Below are 19,923 nucleotides of genomic sequence, written 5' to 3' on the forward strand. Positions count from 1 at the left end.
AATGAACGGAAAGAATCGAAGGAAGTAATTTAGGCCATTTATCTACTCAACATGAAAGGCATTCTTTGGTTGTTACTTAACCCAACTGAGTAAGTTTACTGACACAAAAACCCATTTTGACTTGAAACTCTATTGTTCTCCACTATGGGTTGAACTGTGTCTCTCCCAAAAGTCACATTGGAGCCCTAAGCTCTTGTACCTGCCACCCTGTTTGAAGACAAGATTGCTATTGAAATATAGAATTGATAAGGCCCTGTTAGAGGAAAGCCCATTCTAATTCCCCAGGATAGCTCCCTTACAGAAAGGACGACAGCGGGTAGTGACAGATGCAGCCAAGAAAGATGGGTGGGGTGGGAAGGATATAGCTGCAAGCCAAAGTATGCCAGGAGCTGCAGGGATTCTCTCCAGGCTTTGCCCATGTTTGGGCTCCCAACTTTGGCCTGTACAGCTGTGGAAGAGTGTTTTAGATATTTTAAACTGACTAGTTTGTGCTACTTTGTCACTGGAGGTCAAGCAAATGAGTGTGCTTTTCACACTATATCACTATATCACTGCACTGTTCACTAATGCTGAAAAATGTCCGTTCTTTTTGAATTCCAGCCAAGGTCCACTAAAGCACATGAAAAGAAACACTGTGTCTCCTCAGAGTCACTTTGAGTGACTACATATTTAACTAGCAGAGGAAAAACAACCCGGAATGAAGGAGTCTGAATAGACATCGTCTCTAGGATGTGCAAATGGCCAACTGGTGAGGAAAGATGTTCAACTAGATCTCCAGGAAAGTGAACATCAGTAACACTAGGAGGGCCAGTGAAGTGCCCACGGGGAAAACATAAAGATCTGAGTTTAGATCTCCAGCACGGTGGTTCATGCCTGTCTATAAACCCACTGCTGGGCAGACAAGGACAGGTGGGTCTCTGGCACTCTCTGGCAAGCTCTAGATTCAGTGAGAGACTCTGTCTCAAAAAATGAGATGGATATAAATAGAGAAAGACTCTTGGTATTGCCCTCTAGTCTCTATGTTTGTATATACATATACATTCACACACACACACACACACACACACATGAGCGCATGCGCATGCACACGTGCATGCACATGCACACGCACACCCACGTGCACATACACGTTCATGCACACCCACACACACATGTGCGCACGTGCACACCCACATGCACATACATGTGCATGCACATCCACACACGCACATGCGCACACACGCACACACGCATGCACATACACACACACGAGCGCATGCTCACTCACACACTCACACACATGCACACACACACACACGAGTGCGTGCACACTCACACACGCACATGCACACCCACGTGCACACACACGCACACACACACATGCGTGCATGCAAGTGTGCGCACATGCACATGCACACCCACGTGCACACACACATGTTGGTGAGAAACAGAAAAGGAGCATTACAGCTGTGTGCATGGGGGGGGTCAGGGCACGAAGAGGTAGATAAGTTCCTCAATACATAAAAAAAATGGTGCACCCTAAAACCGAGCCCTCTGGCTCTGGGTACAGATCAAAGGAGATACAAGAGATGAGCAGGTTGGAACCCCATGTTCAGTTCCTAACTGCCAAGACACAGAATAGCAGTCACTCACACCATGGGACACGATCGGCCCAGAAAACATGTCCAGCACAGCAGAGGACATCTTTCTGAGTACCCTGCCTGGCAGAGAAACAAACTCCTACAGCCCACTCACATGTGGTGCTCAAGCGTCAAACTCAAGAGTGGTGTTCCGGAGTCCAGAGCATGCACGCATGTTAAGGGATGTTGCCCACTGTGTGAACCTTCAGCTGTAATGAGTAAATTCTGTAATTCTATAGATGGGATGCTGATAGCCCATAATATTATGCTGTGCCGTGGGCCCTGATGAGAGGGGTCCTGAGGCATTTCCGACACAGAATGGGAACTGAGTAGATGGCCATCTTTTTAAATCTTATTCACTAGTCAACCACAACAGATATGTAAAACTGAAAAACAAAACAACAACAGTAACAACAACAGCAACAACAACAACAGCAACAACAACAAAACCACTCTGTCAAAGCCGCAAGAGATCTAGGTAAAGGAAAAGTCAAGCCTTTCCTTGGGGCAGCATCCCTGGTTCCTTGGGTAGAACACACTTTCTCTACTCAGATCTCTTGCGATGGGCACTTTTATCCTGACTCTGAGTTACCCATGCTCATACCTTTAGGTCTTCATCTCCTACAGTTGAGATCCTAGTCTTGTTGCCATTTCAACCATACAGTCTGTGCTTAATTGAAAACACAATGCAGTTTTTAAAAAGGATCATTGTAGAGCTAGGGACATGGCTCAGTGATTAAGAGCACCTTGCTGCTCTTGCAGAGGATCCAGACTCAGTTCCTAGCATCTACATGGCCACCTATATCTCCATCCCTGGGGATCTGATGTCCTTGCCTGGACCCTGTAGTGTCCCCCATGCACACAGTGTACACACATACATGCAGACAAGCATTCATGCATACGAAATAAAAAATAAATCTTTAAAAATATTCAAACATTGACAGCAGAGATTTGCCTCCAGTGAGCACTCCACTTAAAAAACAAAAAGAACACTATATGTATCATTATCAAAGGTTCTTAGAGTCTGCCCACGACCTGCTTGGATGCATGGAAAACTGGTTTCTGATTTTTTTTAAAGGTAGGAATATTTGCAGCATGATGAAGCTGTTTGTCCTGGATGATAGCTTTTTCTCCAGAGAAAGCTCGGCACTTCCCAATCATGACTGTGCATCGCATGTCTGCTTGCTTTGGGTTGAGCCCAGTGAAGAGGATGCCGAGCGAATGTTGGGGGGAGGGGCAAGGGCTGACGTTCACTGATGATTCCTGGGCTAAGCAGATCAAAGATAGAAACAGCTTGTCTGGGACATCCTGCACACAGAGGGGCCCCGTGTCCTGCATTGTGCTTGCAGTCTCAGGCTGGCCTCAAGGACACAAGCCTCCTGCCTTAGTCTCCTGAGTATTGGGATTATAGGTATATATGCCACCATATCCAGACCTAATATCATCTTTAAAGTTTTTATTTGTGTGTGCGTGCGTGTGTGCGTGTGTGTGTGTGTGTGTGCGCGTGCGTGCGTGTGCATGTGTGTGTGCGTGTGTGTGTGTGCGTGCGTGTGTGTGTGTGTGCGCGCGTGCGTGTGTGCGTGTGTGTGTGTGTGTGTGTGTGTGTGCGCGTGCGTGCGTGTGCATGTGTGTGTGCGTGTGTGTGTGTGTGTGCGTGCGTGTGTGTGTGTGTGTGCGCGTGCATGCGTGTGCGTGTGTGTGCGTGTGTGTGTGTGTGTGTGTGTGTGTGTGTGTGTGTGTGTGTGTGTGTAATGCATGCAAATGCCACAGCAGCATACATGTAGATATCAGAGGACAGCTTGTGGAAGTCGGTTCTCACCTTCCGTGATGTGGGTTCCCTGGGATTGAACTCAGAGTGTCAGGCTTGGCAGCAAGCACCATTATCCATTGAGCCATCTTGCCAACACTCTGACATCTTCTTAGCGAGGAAACACATTAGTGTGGTATCTAGCCACTTAGAGCTGATTCACAGAGGTGACATAAAGCAGCACATGAAGATGAAGGTACAGTCTGATGACTGGTGGGGAGTGATAGATACCTCTGCCTGTTATTTGCTTTCTCTGGTAATGTTTTATCCAAGGAAAAGAGAAAACAAAAAATAAGGAATATTGTACTTCACTGGAAACCACCGAACTATTCTCTTGAACACACGTAACAGCCTGCTTGTTTGTTGAGCTGATTTTCTGTGTCTAGGGTTGGCCACCATATCATTGGAGGGCTCTTGTAACACAGCAGTTCCCACAAACTCAAGTTCTTTCTACTTAGCCATGTGCAAACATTTTAGGAGGACTGGATGCCAGCTGTTGGACACATGCATGCTGTTACCTGGGGGTCACTTAGAAATCTGCATCTCCAGCCTGCAGCCCAGTTTCAAGTGAGTGTGTGTGGGGTCGCCTTAGAGAGAAGGGCTTCTGTTGGGTGCCATACTCTTCTCTGTCTCCCTCCCCTGTCTTCTTTCCAGGTGTGAGCTAAGGGGAGGGGGAGGGAGAGGAAGAGGAGGAGGATGAGGAAGAGGAAGAAGAGGAGGAAGAAGAAGAGGAGGAGGAGGACAGGGATGAGGAAAGGGAATTGTTATGACACATAAAAACTAGCCAGTCACTACTTGATGTGCTGGGGTGGGGGTGGAGTGGGATACCTGGAGAGCCTTCTTGGAGGAGAAGGGGGGGGATGGGTGGAGGATCTGTGTGAGAGGTACTGGGAGGGGGGGCTGATTTGGGATGTAAAGTGAATAAATAAATAAATTTACTTTTACTAAAAGTACAGGATACTTTCAGCTGTTGGCTTTTTGACTGTCCACTCGACACACTGTGGAATCGCCTGGGAAGGGGAGGGCTCTCAATCAGGAAGTGTGCAGATTAGGTCGGCCTGTGACCACATTTCTGAGGTGTTTTCTTAATTGAGTTCATTGTGGTAGGAAGACCCACCTGAATATGGAAGGCACCATTTCAGGGTTTGGGAGCTGAATGTGGTATGCATGTGTTCGCTGTCATCCGCTCTTGACTGTGGATGTGGTTTGACCAGTTCTCTCATCTTTCTGTCACTGTGACATCCCTGCTCTAATGGACTAGTCTCGAACATAGCCAAATAAATCCTCCCTCCCTTAAATTGATCTCAAAGGGAATTTCTTTTTATCACATCAGCAAGAAAGGGAAAGACAGAGCCGTGATCTACAAATATATCTTTAAAAAAAAATCTCATCCTAATTTAAATGTTTGTGTGACAAAGGAAATGGATGTGCCATTTCTTCCTGTAATGGCCACTGACCATGATCATAGACACATCTCTCAGAACAAGCCCAGCTTTAGGTTAGGAAGTCTGTAGAGAGTTTGTTGCTGTTGTTTGTTTGCTTTACCTTTGGAAGGTTGTGAATATGTGCATCCAAAACCCAGGGGATGAAACACTTGGAATTCAATGTCTTGGAAAGTTAAGTTTTCCCACTGAACTGTCCTCATTTCTGGCTCCCTTCGTGTTCCTCAGATGTGGACTTTTCAGTGAACACTCTGCTCTGAGCTCACCTCCCTCATCTCAACACTGAGCCAGTGAATCGGAGGCTCCTTCTTGTCACCAGCAACCAAGAGTGGACAGGAATTGGCAGACATGACTGCTTTGCCAGGAGTGTCTGGAGCTAAACGGAGCTGGGGACATGAGTCATCCTGGAATCCTGTCATGCGATTAAATCTGTATTCAAGCCCCAGTTCATGAGAACTGTTGTAAGAGGACAAAGCTTATGGATGGACACAGGTCTGTCCTGGAGGCACAAGTACCATTGGGATGAATCTGAACGACAGCCGGCACCTGAGGAACCATGGGTCTTACCATCCAGCGATTGAGATGATTTTAATGACCTGGTGGGGGACCATTACTGAGGTATGCTGGAACTGTGTCTAGAAGATGGAAGGTTTGACTCTTGGTGGCACTGGGGACAATTTGTAGCCTAGCTGGAGAAGAAGAACATTGTGAAGGTAGTGAGTGCTACAGCTGATGGCCAGACAGTAGACAGGAGCCTGGGCTGTGGGCAGCTTCTATACCATTCAGATCAGCATTCTGCCACATCACTGCAGTCCCCAGGTTTCCAGGTCGATGTGATGTGGGAGGACACTCCCTTATTTTCATTTTTCAGCCTCTCTGGTTCTCTGCTCAGGTTTATCATATAACTATAGCTTTCAGAGGCAGGTGCTCAGGACAGGCTGAGGAGGACAGTGACAAAGTGCTCCGACCAAGTGTCAGAGGTCAGTGATGAGAACTGAGTGGATCATTGCATGGCTGCTCCTTGTTCCCGCACCTGTAGCCATCCTTAGTTCTTCACTGAGCATGCACGGGTATTTCTCTCCAGGAATACCCACACCCTTCATACCCTTCAATTCGTTTCATACACATAAAGATTGGGGCTCTCCATGCCTATGCCTTAGGACTAAGCACTGTTTCTTAAACTCTGATGACAAAAGTGAGCACAACAGAATCTGCCTTTTTCTTTTCTCCTTATAGATGTGTTCACAGGGAATACCTGCCCCATCCCTGGGTTCTCTGCACTTGTAAGAAGCACGGTGTGATAAAAACATACTTGCAAGTCACCTGGATCTGGATTTAGAATGTGTTCTGTCTTAACCAAGCTGTGGCCTTGGCAGGGCAGGCTTGGCTTCAGGACCTCGGCTTCCCCTTGACAGACTCAAACTCATGGTTCATGTTTTAAACTGTAGTAAAATGTGTATAATGTACAATTTACTGTTCCACAGTGCTCAGTTTGGAGACAGTACACACATTCACACTATTGGGCAGCAACTCCTACTATCTGTCTCCAGAACATTCCCATCCTCCCAAGATGAAGCACTGTCCCCATTAAACACTGGTTCTTCTCTCTGTGCACGTGGCACCTATGGTTCTGCTTCCAATATGTGACTACGACAATTCTTAAATGTCCCAGGCAATATCACAAGAGGCTTGTGCTGTATCTCCATAGGATAGTTAGGTGGTCAAATGAAACCAGGTTTCTCATTTATGGGTCCTACACATGAGAGTGTGCACTGAAGGTTACTGTCTCTGTCCCTCCTAACATGTACACCTGTCTTCCACTCCACATTGCCCAGTGGGTAAGTGGGAGACACCTTATAGTCTGAAGATTCTTTTCTAGAGGAAGATCTGGGACCTGTACATCCTAGGCACAGAGACCAAAGCATGGATTTATGTTCTGCAGAGAGCTGTAGACACTTACCAATGGGGGGGGGGGTGGGAAGGGTGGGGGAAAGCTGTGTGTATCAAAGACAGGGACACGAAGAATTATGCGGTCCTGGGAATTATCTCAGAAGTCCCCAATAAAACAGTAAACCTCACAAGTCTAAATGAATGTTCCCACTTAAAAAAAATCTACTGGCTTATGAACAGCCTTTCCAAGATGGAAGACGCAGGGTCTCTTCCACCCACCATAGTCCTCCAGGCCAAGTTTTCTGGGGCATCAGCAGCAATGGTGTGGCAGGTGACTGGAGACCATGTGTGGCACTGGCTGCTGAAGACCCTTGCCTATCTCTCTCCTCAGTGGGTTCCCGTTCCCTTGTTGGCTGTAGAACACTTTGTTATCCTGGCTGCTCCCGTGAATTCTCTGGTGGTCTCATGTATTTTTCAACTGTCTGAACTGTGGTCACAGAAGCAGACACAAAGTTCTAGACACAGTGAAAGCAACATAGAGGAGAGAGGAAAGTCTGACTCTGCCCTGCTTGTGACAATATAACTCCTCTTCACATGCTAGACAATATATATATATATATATATATATATATATATATATATATATATATATATTCTCTTTCTTTCTTTCTTTCTTTCTTTCTTTCTTTCTTTCTTTCTTCCTTCCTTCCTTCCTTCCTTCTTTTCTTTCTTTTTTCTTTTTTTTTTTTTTTTTAGACAGGGTCTCACTTTGTTGCCTATGCTGACCTTGAGATTGTGATTCCCCTGCCTCAGCCTCCCAAGTGCTGAGATCATAGAGGCTTATTGTTGTTACAGCCAGCCTAAAGTTTGTCTTCTTTCAAATGGTTTAGTCTTTGAGAAAAATCCATTGCTGACTGTTTATTCTGTCTCCTGTGGAGGAAGTTCTAGGTGCTTCTTGGAAAGGGTTAACTTGAGGCCTCTCAGCCCCCAGGGAGCAGTCCGCCTCTCTGTTGTGGGTTTGTCATCTACAGACCTGACCAACTGCAGAATGAAAATATTTGACAAACTTTGTGCCTGTCTTGAAGACATACAGAGTTTAATTAATACTGTCATCATTTCTCCCACAGCATAGTTTATCAAGCCTGTACCCAGCGTGGACACAGCAGTGGATGCGTGAGCTGACAGTGTGTGAGGATGGAGCTGGTGAGCTCTTCAGAAAGTCCTAGAAGATGGATGGTGGCCCTTGTGTCCAGCCAAAACCTGCAAATGTGGCATCACTCAGAAACAGCACCTGTGCCAGGTGTGGAGACACATGCCTGTAATCCCAGCATTTAGAAAGTGGGGCACCAGGAGTTCAAGACCATCTGGCCTGCACAGTGAGTTTAAAATAAGATAAAGTCACAGTACTCAGGATGGCCATTGCATAGGGTTTAGATCAGAAGAATCTGGATGAAAATCAAGAAAGCCATGGAGTGGTAGAGATGAAGTCAGATGCTGCCAACAGTCATGATGCCTAAACTGAAGAGTCCCAAGAAGAACCCTCTCTCAGTATGGGCACAGGGATCTAGTCCACTATGCTATGGGGCTTCTGGCCATTGGGGCTGACAATGAATTCTTTGATACTGGCTCACTGTGTGTAATCACGGCAGCTGTAAGAAAGGATTGTGGCCTTTCTTCATTCTTCATCCTCAAACTACTCCACCCTGCTCTTTCCCATAGAAATTCACTCGTGGCTAACAAGGGTATGTAGTTGACCCATGACTGGGAGGCGGCTGGGTGAGCACCCCTTGCTGCTGCCACCCACCAAGCTTTCTTGAAGAGAAGCTTTATGTTGCAACTTCCTGTAACATTGTCTCTAGTTCTTTGGTCAAAAGACCTGTTCCTGTTGAAGCCCCGGAGTGCACATGTGCAGAGGAGGAGGAAGATACCGTCTCCTTCCTGTGGTCTGAAGCCCAAAGCCTGTGCTGCATTGCATATGGAGTTTTATCCCTCAAAAATATGCTCACATTTCTGTGGGAGGCTTTCTGGCCTGAGAGAAGCTTTAGATGGTGGGGGCTTTCTCTGTGCATGCTGCTTGGCCAGCAGAAAAGGTAATTGTCCATTTGTGTTTTTATGAATACTAATCTTAACTTGACAGGTAGTGAGGAAAAGCTGTGCTGTGTGGGTGTAGGCACCTCAGACACATGGCATGGTGGCTGACCAGATGGATCTGCAGGTACTGGCAGGCGAATGCCCCCTTTTATCTGTTATGCAGTTCCTAGCTATACTCTTCTAAGGCATCCTTGAGATGGGTACATGTAAAAATCTGCTTACCTTGCAGACATGAACATTTCCTAACTGTAACCTTGGCTACTCCCTGAAGTAGTCACATGTATGGATCAGGAATCCTGATGAAAGGGGTGTGGTAAGCTACTGTTGTTTCTCCTCCTCCTCCTCCTCCTCCTCCTCCTCCTCTTCCTCCTCCTCCTCCTCCTCCTCCTCCTCTTCCTCCTCCTCCTCCTCCTCCTCCTTTTTTTCTTCTTCTTCTTCTTCTTCTTCATCTTCTTCTTATTCTTCTTCTTCTTCTTCTTCTTCTTCTTTTCTCTTCCTCCTTCCTTCTCCTTCCTTCTCCTTCTTCTCCTTCCTTCTCCTTCTCCTCCTCCTCCTCCTCCTCCTCCTCCTCCTCCTCCTCCTCCTCCTCCTCCTTCCTTCTCCTTCTCCTCCTTCTCCGTCTCCGTCTCCGTCTCCGTCTCCGTCTCCGTCTCCGTCTCCGTCTCCGTCTCCTTCTCCTTCTCCTTCTCCTTCTCCTTCTCCTCCTTCTCCTCCTCCTCCTCCTTCTCCTTCTCCTTCTCCTTCTCCTTCCTTCTCCTTCTCCTCCTTCTTTCTCCTTCTCCTCCTCCTCCTCCTCCTCCTCCTCCTCCTCCTCCTCCTCCTCCTCCTCCTCCTCCTCCTCCTTCTCCTTCTCCGTGCATTCCTGTCCAAGGCTTCACCAAGCTACCAAGCTCAAGTGTGCTGACATCCTGAGGCACAGAACCTATAGGCCATGGGTGCTTCTGGATGTAGAATAGCTGTTACCAGTGGAAGACGTTCTGTCTCTCAGAACTCTATGCTAAATTCGGATTAAAGTGTGCCTCACTCCATCTCAGTCTAACATTTTTTTCCTTTGGTAATTCCAATTAGAGTTGTCTCTAAAATGTCCCATGGTCAGTGCACAGTGATGAAATGAACCATCTTTAGCAATTACAACAGCAGTCTACAATAAGCAGAAGACAAGTTAAGCTCTCTGACTTTAGCCATGAACTTGGCTAAAAGATGAACCTCCTAGTGTTAGAGACTGCAGTGTAAAGGCTTGTTGAGGCTTGGTCTATTACTAGGTATTGTTATGCTGAATTCTCCCACAGTTTACCAGCCTTTGTTGTGCAAACCTTGCACCTTAAGTTAAAACTGTCCAGACTTGGTCTGTTGCTATGTATTGTAATGCTAATTACTGGTCCAGGGTGCCTCAGAGATGAGAGGATCTTCACACAGACCTAGTGATGCTAAGGAACCTTGCTCCTCAACTCATCCCTGATTGGATAACTACAGTCTATAACTGGGCAGAAGAGAGGCAGATGGAGTTTCAGTTCCTGGGCTTGGGGTCTGAGGCTGGATGTTAGGGAATAGAAGAGAAGGTGAAGGAAGAGAAGACCCTATAGGGTAGATGAATCTTAAAAACATGGCCATGAGGGCTAGCCAGTCAGTGTAGGAGCAGCCCAGGCAGAATATGGCAGTTCATATCTAGGGGTTATTGGCAGGGAAGTAGACATATTAGTATAGAGGGTAGATATGTGCCCAGCTCTAGTGCTTTAAAGGCTTATTATAAATCTAAGGGGTTTGTGTCTTATATCTGGGAACTGAATGATCTAAGAATGGGAAGTGGGTGTTAGCAGTCGCTGTTCCCACTTCTCAGTGGGCTATGGCCATGCTGGTGAGAGGACCCTGACATGCATGAAGCACTGTACCTGTTGGTGAGTGAGCTGGTAAAGATGTTGGAACCAGATGCCATTCCTCCATGTGTTCACTTGGGCGGGAGCCCAGTGGGCTTGGGATCCTGTGAGCATGTTTGTTCTGACATGCGATCCACAATGTTCTTTCTTCATTCTTCCTGGCTGTAGCTCTGAGAAGTTGGATGGAGAAGTTACTTCAAGAAGGCTGAAGTGGGGTTCCACAGGAAGCATCTTCTGAAGACAGTGTGCCCAAGTTTCATGTAGGTGGATAGTTTTTTCTTTTGGGATGGACACTCTTGTGAGTTTAACACCGAGGAACTTAAGTATTCTCTGAGTCAAAGGACACCAGTGTGCTCAACACCAATTTCGCAGCAAAGGTCACTTGTTCCATGCCACATTCAAGAGCATCTGCAGGGCGGCTCAGCGAACCTGCTTCAGTTTGCTTTTCCCGATAGCATGAGGAAGGTCGATAGAAGGAGAAGGTGGTCACATGGATGAGTCTTGCCCACAAAGCAGGTGATGAAATCTGAGGCTCAGTGTGTGTGGAGACAAAGTGCCCCGAGCAGATGCAGGCATCCCGACCCTTCCTTTGCATTTCCTTTTACATAACTTGGGAGAGGGAGGAGCAAAAGTCTGGAATGGCAGCTGATTTACTGACCTTTGACAGAGTAGTCTATATCAAGCGACCCAGAGTAATTTGGTTTTAGGTCAGCACACTGCTGCAGCTCCATTGCTAACGCAGCAGACGTGGCTACACTGTCTGCCCTTCGCCCCTGAGTCCACTGCACCACATCCAGCAGTCTTGCTCTTTCCTGCCTCTGTTCCAGGGTCCCTGGGGGCTAACACATGGCCAGAGGCTACAACCTGCTGCTGGGGGGAACCTAGGCCTGTATTCCAGTGGATGACCCACCATGCCACATCCCCAAACCCTGTCCCGACATATCCTTCCCCAAACCTGGTCCTATTTATCCTGGTCAGGGAGGGGCACTCTGTTGACCTGTCTAATTCTGTCCTCATTTATTCATGTTAGAACTAGTTCCCAAGTCTCAGACTCATTTGGGGTGATGCAGGATTGCACTGGATGGAAAGACCAGGATGGCCTTTGAAATATAAAAAATTAAAACCCCTCAAAGAAGATAAACTGTATTTTGGGCACATTTTTCACCTTCATAAAAGTAAAACAATAAAGGCACCTTTGAAGAAAATATAGTGTAAATGTGTATTAATTTCACTTCATTATCTTTTATAAAGTTAAATTATAATATGGCCAAAGAGCAGAAGTCGTTAAAAACGTTAAACATCTCAGATGAGAAAGCAAAGAACTCATGAATTCTGAAGTAATATCTGAAAAGCAGTCTAAACAAAGACTGGATTTGTTTCATTGAATCCACTGTGTTAACTTACAAACAACTCGTTACCACCTTATCTTTAGAAAAGAAATATAATGAAAGAAGATTCACCTGCCAGAAGTCGGCCACTGTGGCGGGAAGTGGGCCCTGGGTGGCAATGTATGCTGGGTTTCGTGGGTCGTGGTCCATCTGCAGAAACAAGAGGGTTGGCATAAGGATCAGTTACACAGGCAGGAAGACATGGGAACACAGAGCAACATAGCTTGTACCCTTGGCTATTAACATACAGGGCCTGCACGGGAAGGAAGGCCCATCACCATCAGACGGATAAAAGCCAGGACGCCTCCAACTGACAGAGTCCTTCAGCCTGTCCATCCTGTTCCAGAGCAGTGCAAACAAATGAAGACCAGCAGCCGAGCAGAACAGAGTCAGTGCCTGGCTGTAAGGGCAATACTGTTACCACTCATGCCACCCCAGAGCAGCTGAGACTCTGCCCTGGGATGAGGAGACAACCTTCTCTGACTCCAGGATATGTGGGTGACTGCCAGAACTGGAGTCTAGGAGAGAGTGGCTAGGCCTGAGCTCCTAGCAATGGGCCCATGCCCACATGCAGTAGACAAGTTTGTGTGTCTTGGAACACATGAAAATACTTGTCTGAGGAGCCCATTTATGTTGTGTGTTTTGTTTATCCTGGGAGGGACACATGCCAGCCTGGGATCACTGGTCTGTGAGTCTGTGTAAGTGTGTCTGCCTGTGAGTCTGCATGTGTATGTCCATCTGTGTGTGTCTGTAAGTACTGTGTGAATATGTATCTGTATGTCTGTGGGTGTGTGAGTGTCTGCATGTTTATGTCTCTTTGTGTCTAATGTGTCTGTCTGTATATGTGTCTTTGTGTGTCTGTGTGTCTGTCTGTGTGCATGTCTTCATGTTTGTGTGTGTGCATTGGCATCTCCGTGTGTCTACACGTGTGCATTCCATCGGTGTGTATCTCCATGTGTACATTCACAGGCATTTCACAGATGTGGGCCACCTCTCTAGAAGTTCACTTCCATGTCTTTCCTGACTGCGAGAGACTGAGAACAAAGAATGGGATTGAGGCTAGTTGATTTGTTGGCATGTGCCTTGCTCGCTCCCATGGGGGAGGGACATTCTACATCACAGATCTTAATTACAATGGCTAACTTGAAGACTGACTATGTGCGTGTACACATGCACACAGGCACACACAAAGGAAAAAGTTTTAACCATGTGCTCAGTGTGAAGGCTCGAAGAAGGAAGAGTCTCAGCCCCCATGAGCCCATGCACAGCTTGTGTGCACTCACAGAGATGAAGCCTGTCAGCACAGAAAGGTGCTGGACGCACCTTGTAATTATGTGAGGCATGAAAGAGGGCAAGAACACAAAGCAGCTGGTGTGAGTTATTCTAACAGAACAACAATGTGGAAGTTGGCTGGGGTGGGGGCAGGGGAAAGCTTTCTGTGCATCTAATTTCATGATTCATAATTAAAACTGGACCTCGTTTTGAGATTCACAACATACACAATACAGGTAAAATTATGTTGTTCTCACTGAAAGCCCCAATTAAGATGTTTCAGCAGAAAAATGCTTAGCAGAATGGAGGAGTTTTAATTTTTCAAAATATGCATTTGCTGGAGGTGACAGCTATTTACAGAGGCCCTGTCTTTCAGCAAACAGCTATGCAGAGGAAGGGATGCCCCACCCCCTTCTCCTGTGTGATTTCTTTTCCCCAAAACTACATAGACTACATAGCATATTTAAAATCTGTGACATGTTCAAGCTACCAATTTAGCTGTTTTCAGAATGAGAAATGCAAGATTAAAAGGAAAGAAAATACAGGCAGCATTTCAGGAGGGCAAGTTGTCCACTTTTTTGATAGGTCTTAATTGTCATTAATAAAAAAAAATTCTAACCCCATCAAACTTGCTCAGATACCAGGCAGAAGGTAAGAAAGCCAAGGATGTGAACAGGGCGGTAAGGGAAGCATTTGGGAAAGGAGGCAAGCAAGCATCATGTGACACAGGGCGGGAAAGCACTTTGCACCCACCAATTTGAGCAGCAGGAACTATGCCCTGGTTTGGTTCAGTTTTTGCATAGAAGTGAGGCAAACATTTAGCTAGATAGAAGTTTCATCACATCTGAGTTTTCAGGGCAGGGCAACTGTGTTTGGTGTTCGTGTGATGCGTTTTTACGAATGAGACTATTTACTTTAGTAGGGGAATACGATGACTGGCCTGCCAACTAACATCATGTCTTCTCTGCCACGGTGATCAACTAACATGGTGTCCACTCTGTATGGTGGTCAACTAACATGGTGTCCACTCTGCCGTGGTGGTCAACTAACATGGTGTCCACTCTGCCACGGTGGTCAACTAACATGGTGTCCACTCTGCCATGGTGGTCAACTAACATGGTGTCCACTCTGTATGGTGGTCAACTAACATGGTGTTCAGTCTGCCATGGTGGTCAACTAACATGGTGTCCACTCTGCCATGGTGGTCAACTAACATGGTGTCCACTCTGTATGGTGGTCAACTAACATGGTGTCCACTCTGCCGTGGTGGTCAACTAACATGGTGTCCACTCTGCCATGGTGGTCAACTAACATGGTGTCCACTCTGCCATGGTGGTCAACTAACATGGTGTCCACTCTGTATGGTGGTCAACTAACATGGTGTCCACTCTGCCGTGGTGGTCAACTAACATGGTGTCCACTCTGGCATGGTGGTCAACTAACATGGTGTCCACTCTGCCATGGTGGTCAACTAACATGGTGTCCACTCTGCCGTGGTGGTCAACTAACATGGTGTCCACTCTGTATGGTGGTCAACTAACATGGTGTCCACTCTGCCACGGTGGTCAGCTAACATGGTGTTCAGTCTGCCATGGTGGTCAACTAACATGTTGTCCACTCTGCCGTGGTGGTCAACTAACATGGTGTCCACTCTGCCGTGGTGGTCAACTAACATGGTGTCCACTCTGTATGGTGGTCAACTAACATGGTGTCCACTCTGTATGGTGGTCAACTAACATGGTGTCCACTCTGCCATGGTGGTCAACTAACATGGTGTTCAGTCTGCCATGGTGGTCAACTAACATGGTGTCCACTCTGCCATGGTGGTCAACTAACATGGTGTTCAGTCTGCCATGGTGGTCAACTAACATGGTGTCCACTCTGCCGTGGTGGTCAACTAACATGGTGTCCACTCTGCCATGGTGGTCAACTAACATGTGTCCACTCTGCCATGGTGGTCAACTAACATGGTGTCCACTCTGCCATGGTGGTCAACTAACATGGTGTCCACTCTGCCATGGTGGTCAACTAACATGGTGTCCACTCTGTATGGTGGTCAACTAACATGGTGTCCACTCTGTATGGTGGTCAACTAACATGGTGTCCACTCTGCCATGGTGGTCAACTAACATGGTGTTCAGTCTGCCATGGTGGTCAACTAACATGGTGTTCAGTCTGCCATGGTGGTCAACTAACATGTTGTCCACTCTGCCGTGGTGGTCAACTAACATGGTGTCCACTCTGCCATGGTGGTCAACTAACATGGTGTTCAGTCTGCCATGGTGGTCAACTAACATGTTGTCCACTCTGCCGTGGTGGTCAACTAACATGGTGTCCATTCTGCCATGATGGTCAACTAACATGGTGTCCACTCTGCCATGGTGGTCAACTAACATGGTGTTCAGTCTGCCATGGTGGTCAACTAACATGTTGTCCACTCTGCCGTGGTGGTCAACTAACATGGTGTCTATTCTGCCATGATGGTCAACTAACATGGTGTCCACTCTGTATGGTGGTCAACTAACATGGTGTCCACTCTGTATGGTGGTCAACTAACATGGCGCCTCCTCCAGCACTCTCTGTTCTTCATGGCTGTTTCCTGCTTTCTTTCTCATTGTTTTCTGGTTCTCCATATAACTTTCATATGAGCAGTATTATGGTTCTATACACAAGCTTCCAGGTATACGCAGTGTCTGGGCCTCACTTCTATTGTGTGCAGAGTTGAGGAGTGGGTATGCTGGACACTCTGACTTCTAGGTGTGTGTTATCAACGGGAACTCCAAGGGCACGAGGGTACACACACATCTGAGCACAACAGTAAATATTTGCAGTGTGCTGAGGCAGATGCCACACTTTGAGGGCAGGAGGTTGTGGAGGTGCACCTACACTTTCTTTGTAGAGGCTCTAGTACGCTGCTGGGGCATACCCTTTAACTTCCAGTGGTAAGCTAAGGAATTGTCCTGGCAATGGCCTCAACAACACAATCTTCCTAGCTGGAGCTTTTCCAGGAACCCAGTCTCTTCAGAGAGATCAGCATAAAGGGTAATCCTAGGAGACTCATTCAAGGGACTTTGGGGGAAACCAAGTCAGAAGCCCCTGGGACCCAAGTGTGTTAAATCTACAGCTCTGCTTGTGTGGTTATAAGAAGAAGGAAAGCCGTTAGCCTGTGTTGACTCTAGCCCTCACTCAGCTGTTTCTCAGGCTGTTATCACAACATGAGGTGAAAGTCTGTGTATTTCCAGATGCATGACTCAAAGAACAAGACTGTGTCTCGCTGTTGAACATGGATGACAACAGTTGACTGTGAGTGACCAGCTTCATCTTTACACTAAAGCCCTCAGCCATGTTCCAAACAAAACTGACTTTGAAAACAGAATGCCGAGCATTCCAAGTCAGAAGCTCCCAGAGCTCAGGAGGAAGGAAGACGAAGCAAATCCCTACTGCCTGTAGACAGGGAGTGTCTACTCTACACCTCTCTGTGTAGACCCAGGAAAGCTCTGAATTCAGTGATCTGCCTGCTTCTACCTCCCAAATGCTAGGATTAAAGGCTTGTGCCAACATGCATGGCCAGCACACTTCTTTAAAAACAAATATGATGAGACTCTTTTCCTGGTGCCAAGTCTTCATCCGGGGAGGTCCTGGGTACTAGAGCTTTAAAATCAAGAAATGCTGCCTAAGGCCCTTTCATACACAGAGTAGGGAATTATTTAACACTGATGTACACTGAACTTACAAGCACAGATGTTTGGTTGGATTTGTTCTGAGAACCCACGAATTGTCCCCCCACACTTGGCCAACTTCTGAGGACATCTGTCATCCTTTTCTTAGGATCCACCCTGTCCAGACTTAAATTAGTTAAATGCAGTCAAACCAAAACACTCATTTTGCTCCTGTCACTGACACAGTAGGGTGAGCGACTGAGCTTGCTTCTTGCTGGTGTTAGGAATCTTAGGTTCTGGGTCACCCATACTGGGTGCTCATCTGAACCATGGCCAGGTGGGTGGCCTCCCTCAGTCTGGAGGCCTCCAGAAGAGCGAAGCACTGTGCTTAGAGTAAATGCTTCTTTTTCTCATAAGCACTGCGTGGGATGGCAGAATCCCCGTTTACTCTCATGACCCCGATTTAAAAGCAAAGATTGCTCCTTATTTACTACTGGGTGACTTCCCTGAAATTTAATGAGGAGTAGGCACAGATGTAATTATCATAGTTTTATGTGGCACAGCCAGGGCCGTCTGCACTGTAATTGTAAGCTGCTCATTCGGTGGCTGCTGCGAAGGTCATTATCGCGGTTCCTCTAGTTACCTCAGACAGACGGCACAATCAGTTTCTTCTGGCTCATTCTTACAATCCAAATTTAGAGGGGGAAAAAAAAGAATTATAATGTGAAGCAAAAAGAAGGTGGACGCCACCAGCATGTTGCCTTTCCTACTGATGCTTCTGACCTGAAGCCATGGACAGCAGATCTGGGAGTCACTCTGACGTGAACTCACGAGGATGTTCTACGTCCATCGAAGAATACCCTGTGACCATTGATCTGTGGATGGTGCAGCTGTTGAGTCACATGAACCCACACTGAGGCTGGATTTCAGCCTGAACCCCCTTGGTTGGCTGCTTGTCTTTGATTATCATATGGGGCAGCTAAGCGTGCCACGGCATGAGCTTTTGATGTTCAGATTTGACTTACAATAGCTGCGAGTTACATTCTGGTTTTCACATCCAGTTCTTTTTGGGAAAAGGGATCAGGACAAGAAGAAAACTGTTTCAGATGAGTTTGATTGGCCATCACCTGTCAGTTTTCCTTCATGCAGAGCCTGAGTTCAGGCACTTATAAATCAGAACTTACACTCTGTTCATAAGTGAGTCAGCTAGCAAGTCTCAGGTGGGAGCCTGACTTAGTCCTATGCAAAAAGAATAGTTGAGGAACTCCAAATGAGAACCAGTGAAGCAGGCGACCTCTGGGTTTAAAGCCCACTCCTGCTGAGGTAAAGAAGGCACCCCTTTTCGATGGACATGTAAGGGTCTGGGCTCAGGTGGTAGAGACAAAGCACCCTCTCCCCATTCAGTTCGTTTCTCACAGTGCTTGAACTCATTGTGTGGGCTGAGGTGTCGGGAATCGGGACCAGCCACATGTGCTAGAGTCTTAGCGACAATTTCACCCAAAAGGGAGCATGCTGAGCATCTCATAGTAATCTGTCAGAAGCCCCTCCCCCACAATATGCTAGACATGTGCTCACAGATGGCTTCCTATTGGAGGACTGTGAAGAGCCCAGGACACAATAATCCTAGTTTGTGAATCGAAGATCATCTGTGCATTTTTGTTGTTGTTGTCCTTGGTACTGGGGAGACCTCGAAAATGTTGTGTGCTGCAGGCCCTGTTTGGGAAATGCAAGCTTCAGAACTGAGGTGAGATTCCTGATCCATCCCTGAGTTTGAAACTCCGTTATGTGGGCGATGCTACATCTGTCCTAGATCTGCAGGGTGAAAGCCTCTGCTCTGACCATGCTCTGTGACTCTGTGTGGCTTCCTCTCTTTCAGCCACATCAGCACAGCTCCACTGTGGAAGTCAGCTGAGCCTCCCCCACGACAGCTTCCTAGCTCACCACTCCCAATTTTCCCTCTCTTCTTGGTCAGCCCTCAGTTGGCTCTGACTCGTCCCTTTCTAGCCACTTCTTCTGAGGCTGCAGATGAGAACATACATCCTGATCCTAAGGATGTGCTACTATGGGAACATGACATCACAAGGAATAGGGGCGACATGCCTCATGGTATGGGTGAGGCTGCTCCACCATTGGGCATGCAAACCAGCTGCTGCCTCTCTACTATACTACATCAGATTGAATGGCACAGCCACCTTCATTCAATATTGGTCTATATGAGAAGGATTCCAGCCACCGGAGAAGCCTGAAGGAGAGCCCATTGTCCTGTCCCACCTCAGGGTCATGAAATACTTGCACCTCATATTCTGAACCCCATAAATAAACAGGAAGTGATAGCTCCAGGGAAAGGGTGTGACACTGAGCAGGAATCATCCCAAGCCACAGTTCATGTCAAGAAACTGCCCTTGCTGGCTGGACCCTGCAGGCCACACTGACAGTGTAGAGGCAGCAAGACTGGGGCCAAGTGCTTCACCAGTTCATAAGCCAGAGCAAGGACTTAACCCAGAACTCTTCTTACCACATGGCCTATGACCATCTAGGAAATAGCCCCATGCCTTCCCTCCCCAGTGACCATGTACTTACAATGGGGCTGGCATTGATGTAGTCAGAATTGCTATGGCTGTTCTCAGACTTCAATAGGATCCTGGAGTGGTCATCTGCAAGTAAGCCAAGAGTGGAGAATTAAACTGCTGTATAGCCCCACAACTGTAGGAGGTCTAACCACTGCTTGGGTGGGGTTGGGGGTGCCTTGTGGGCTTCATGTGCTCTGAGGCTCCCCTTTCAGCCCTTTTAGCTCTGGACCACCCCTTGCTGTGTGGGTCCTTCCCTTCTTCACTCCTGTGTATAAATCTTTGGTATAAGGGCAACTTGGGGTATGTGTAGG

At 47.1% G+C, this 19,923-nt stretch overlaps 1 protein-coding gene across 1 annotated transcript in view; it reads right to left on the reverse strand.

Annotated features, from left to right (window-relative positions):
• Positions 1-19,923, reverse strand: part of Ptprn2 (protein tyrosine phosphatase receptor type N2) — a 747,342-nt gene that overhangs the window by 33,556 nt on the left and 693,863 nt on the right. Inside the window, exons 16-17 of the mRNA XM_076920936.1 lie at positions 19,623-19,696; positions 12,184-12,261 (exon numbers count right to left, since the gene is read on the reverse strand). Coding sequence (XP_076777051.1) covers positions 12,184-12,261; positions 19,623-19,696 — 152 coding nt within the window. The remainder of the gene's footprint in view (positions 1-12,183; positions 12,262-19,622; positions 19,697-19,923) is intronic.

The sequence above is a fragment of the Arvicanthis niloticus genome, chromosome 23, assembly GCF_011762505.2.
Source record: "Arvicanthis niloticus isolate mArvNil1 chromosome 23, mArvNil1.pat.X, whole genome shotgun sequence".
NCBI lineage: Eukaryota > Metazoa > Chordata > Mammalia > Rodentia > Muridae > Arvicanthis > Arvicanthis niloticus.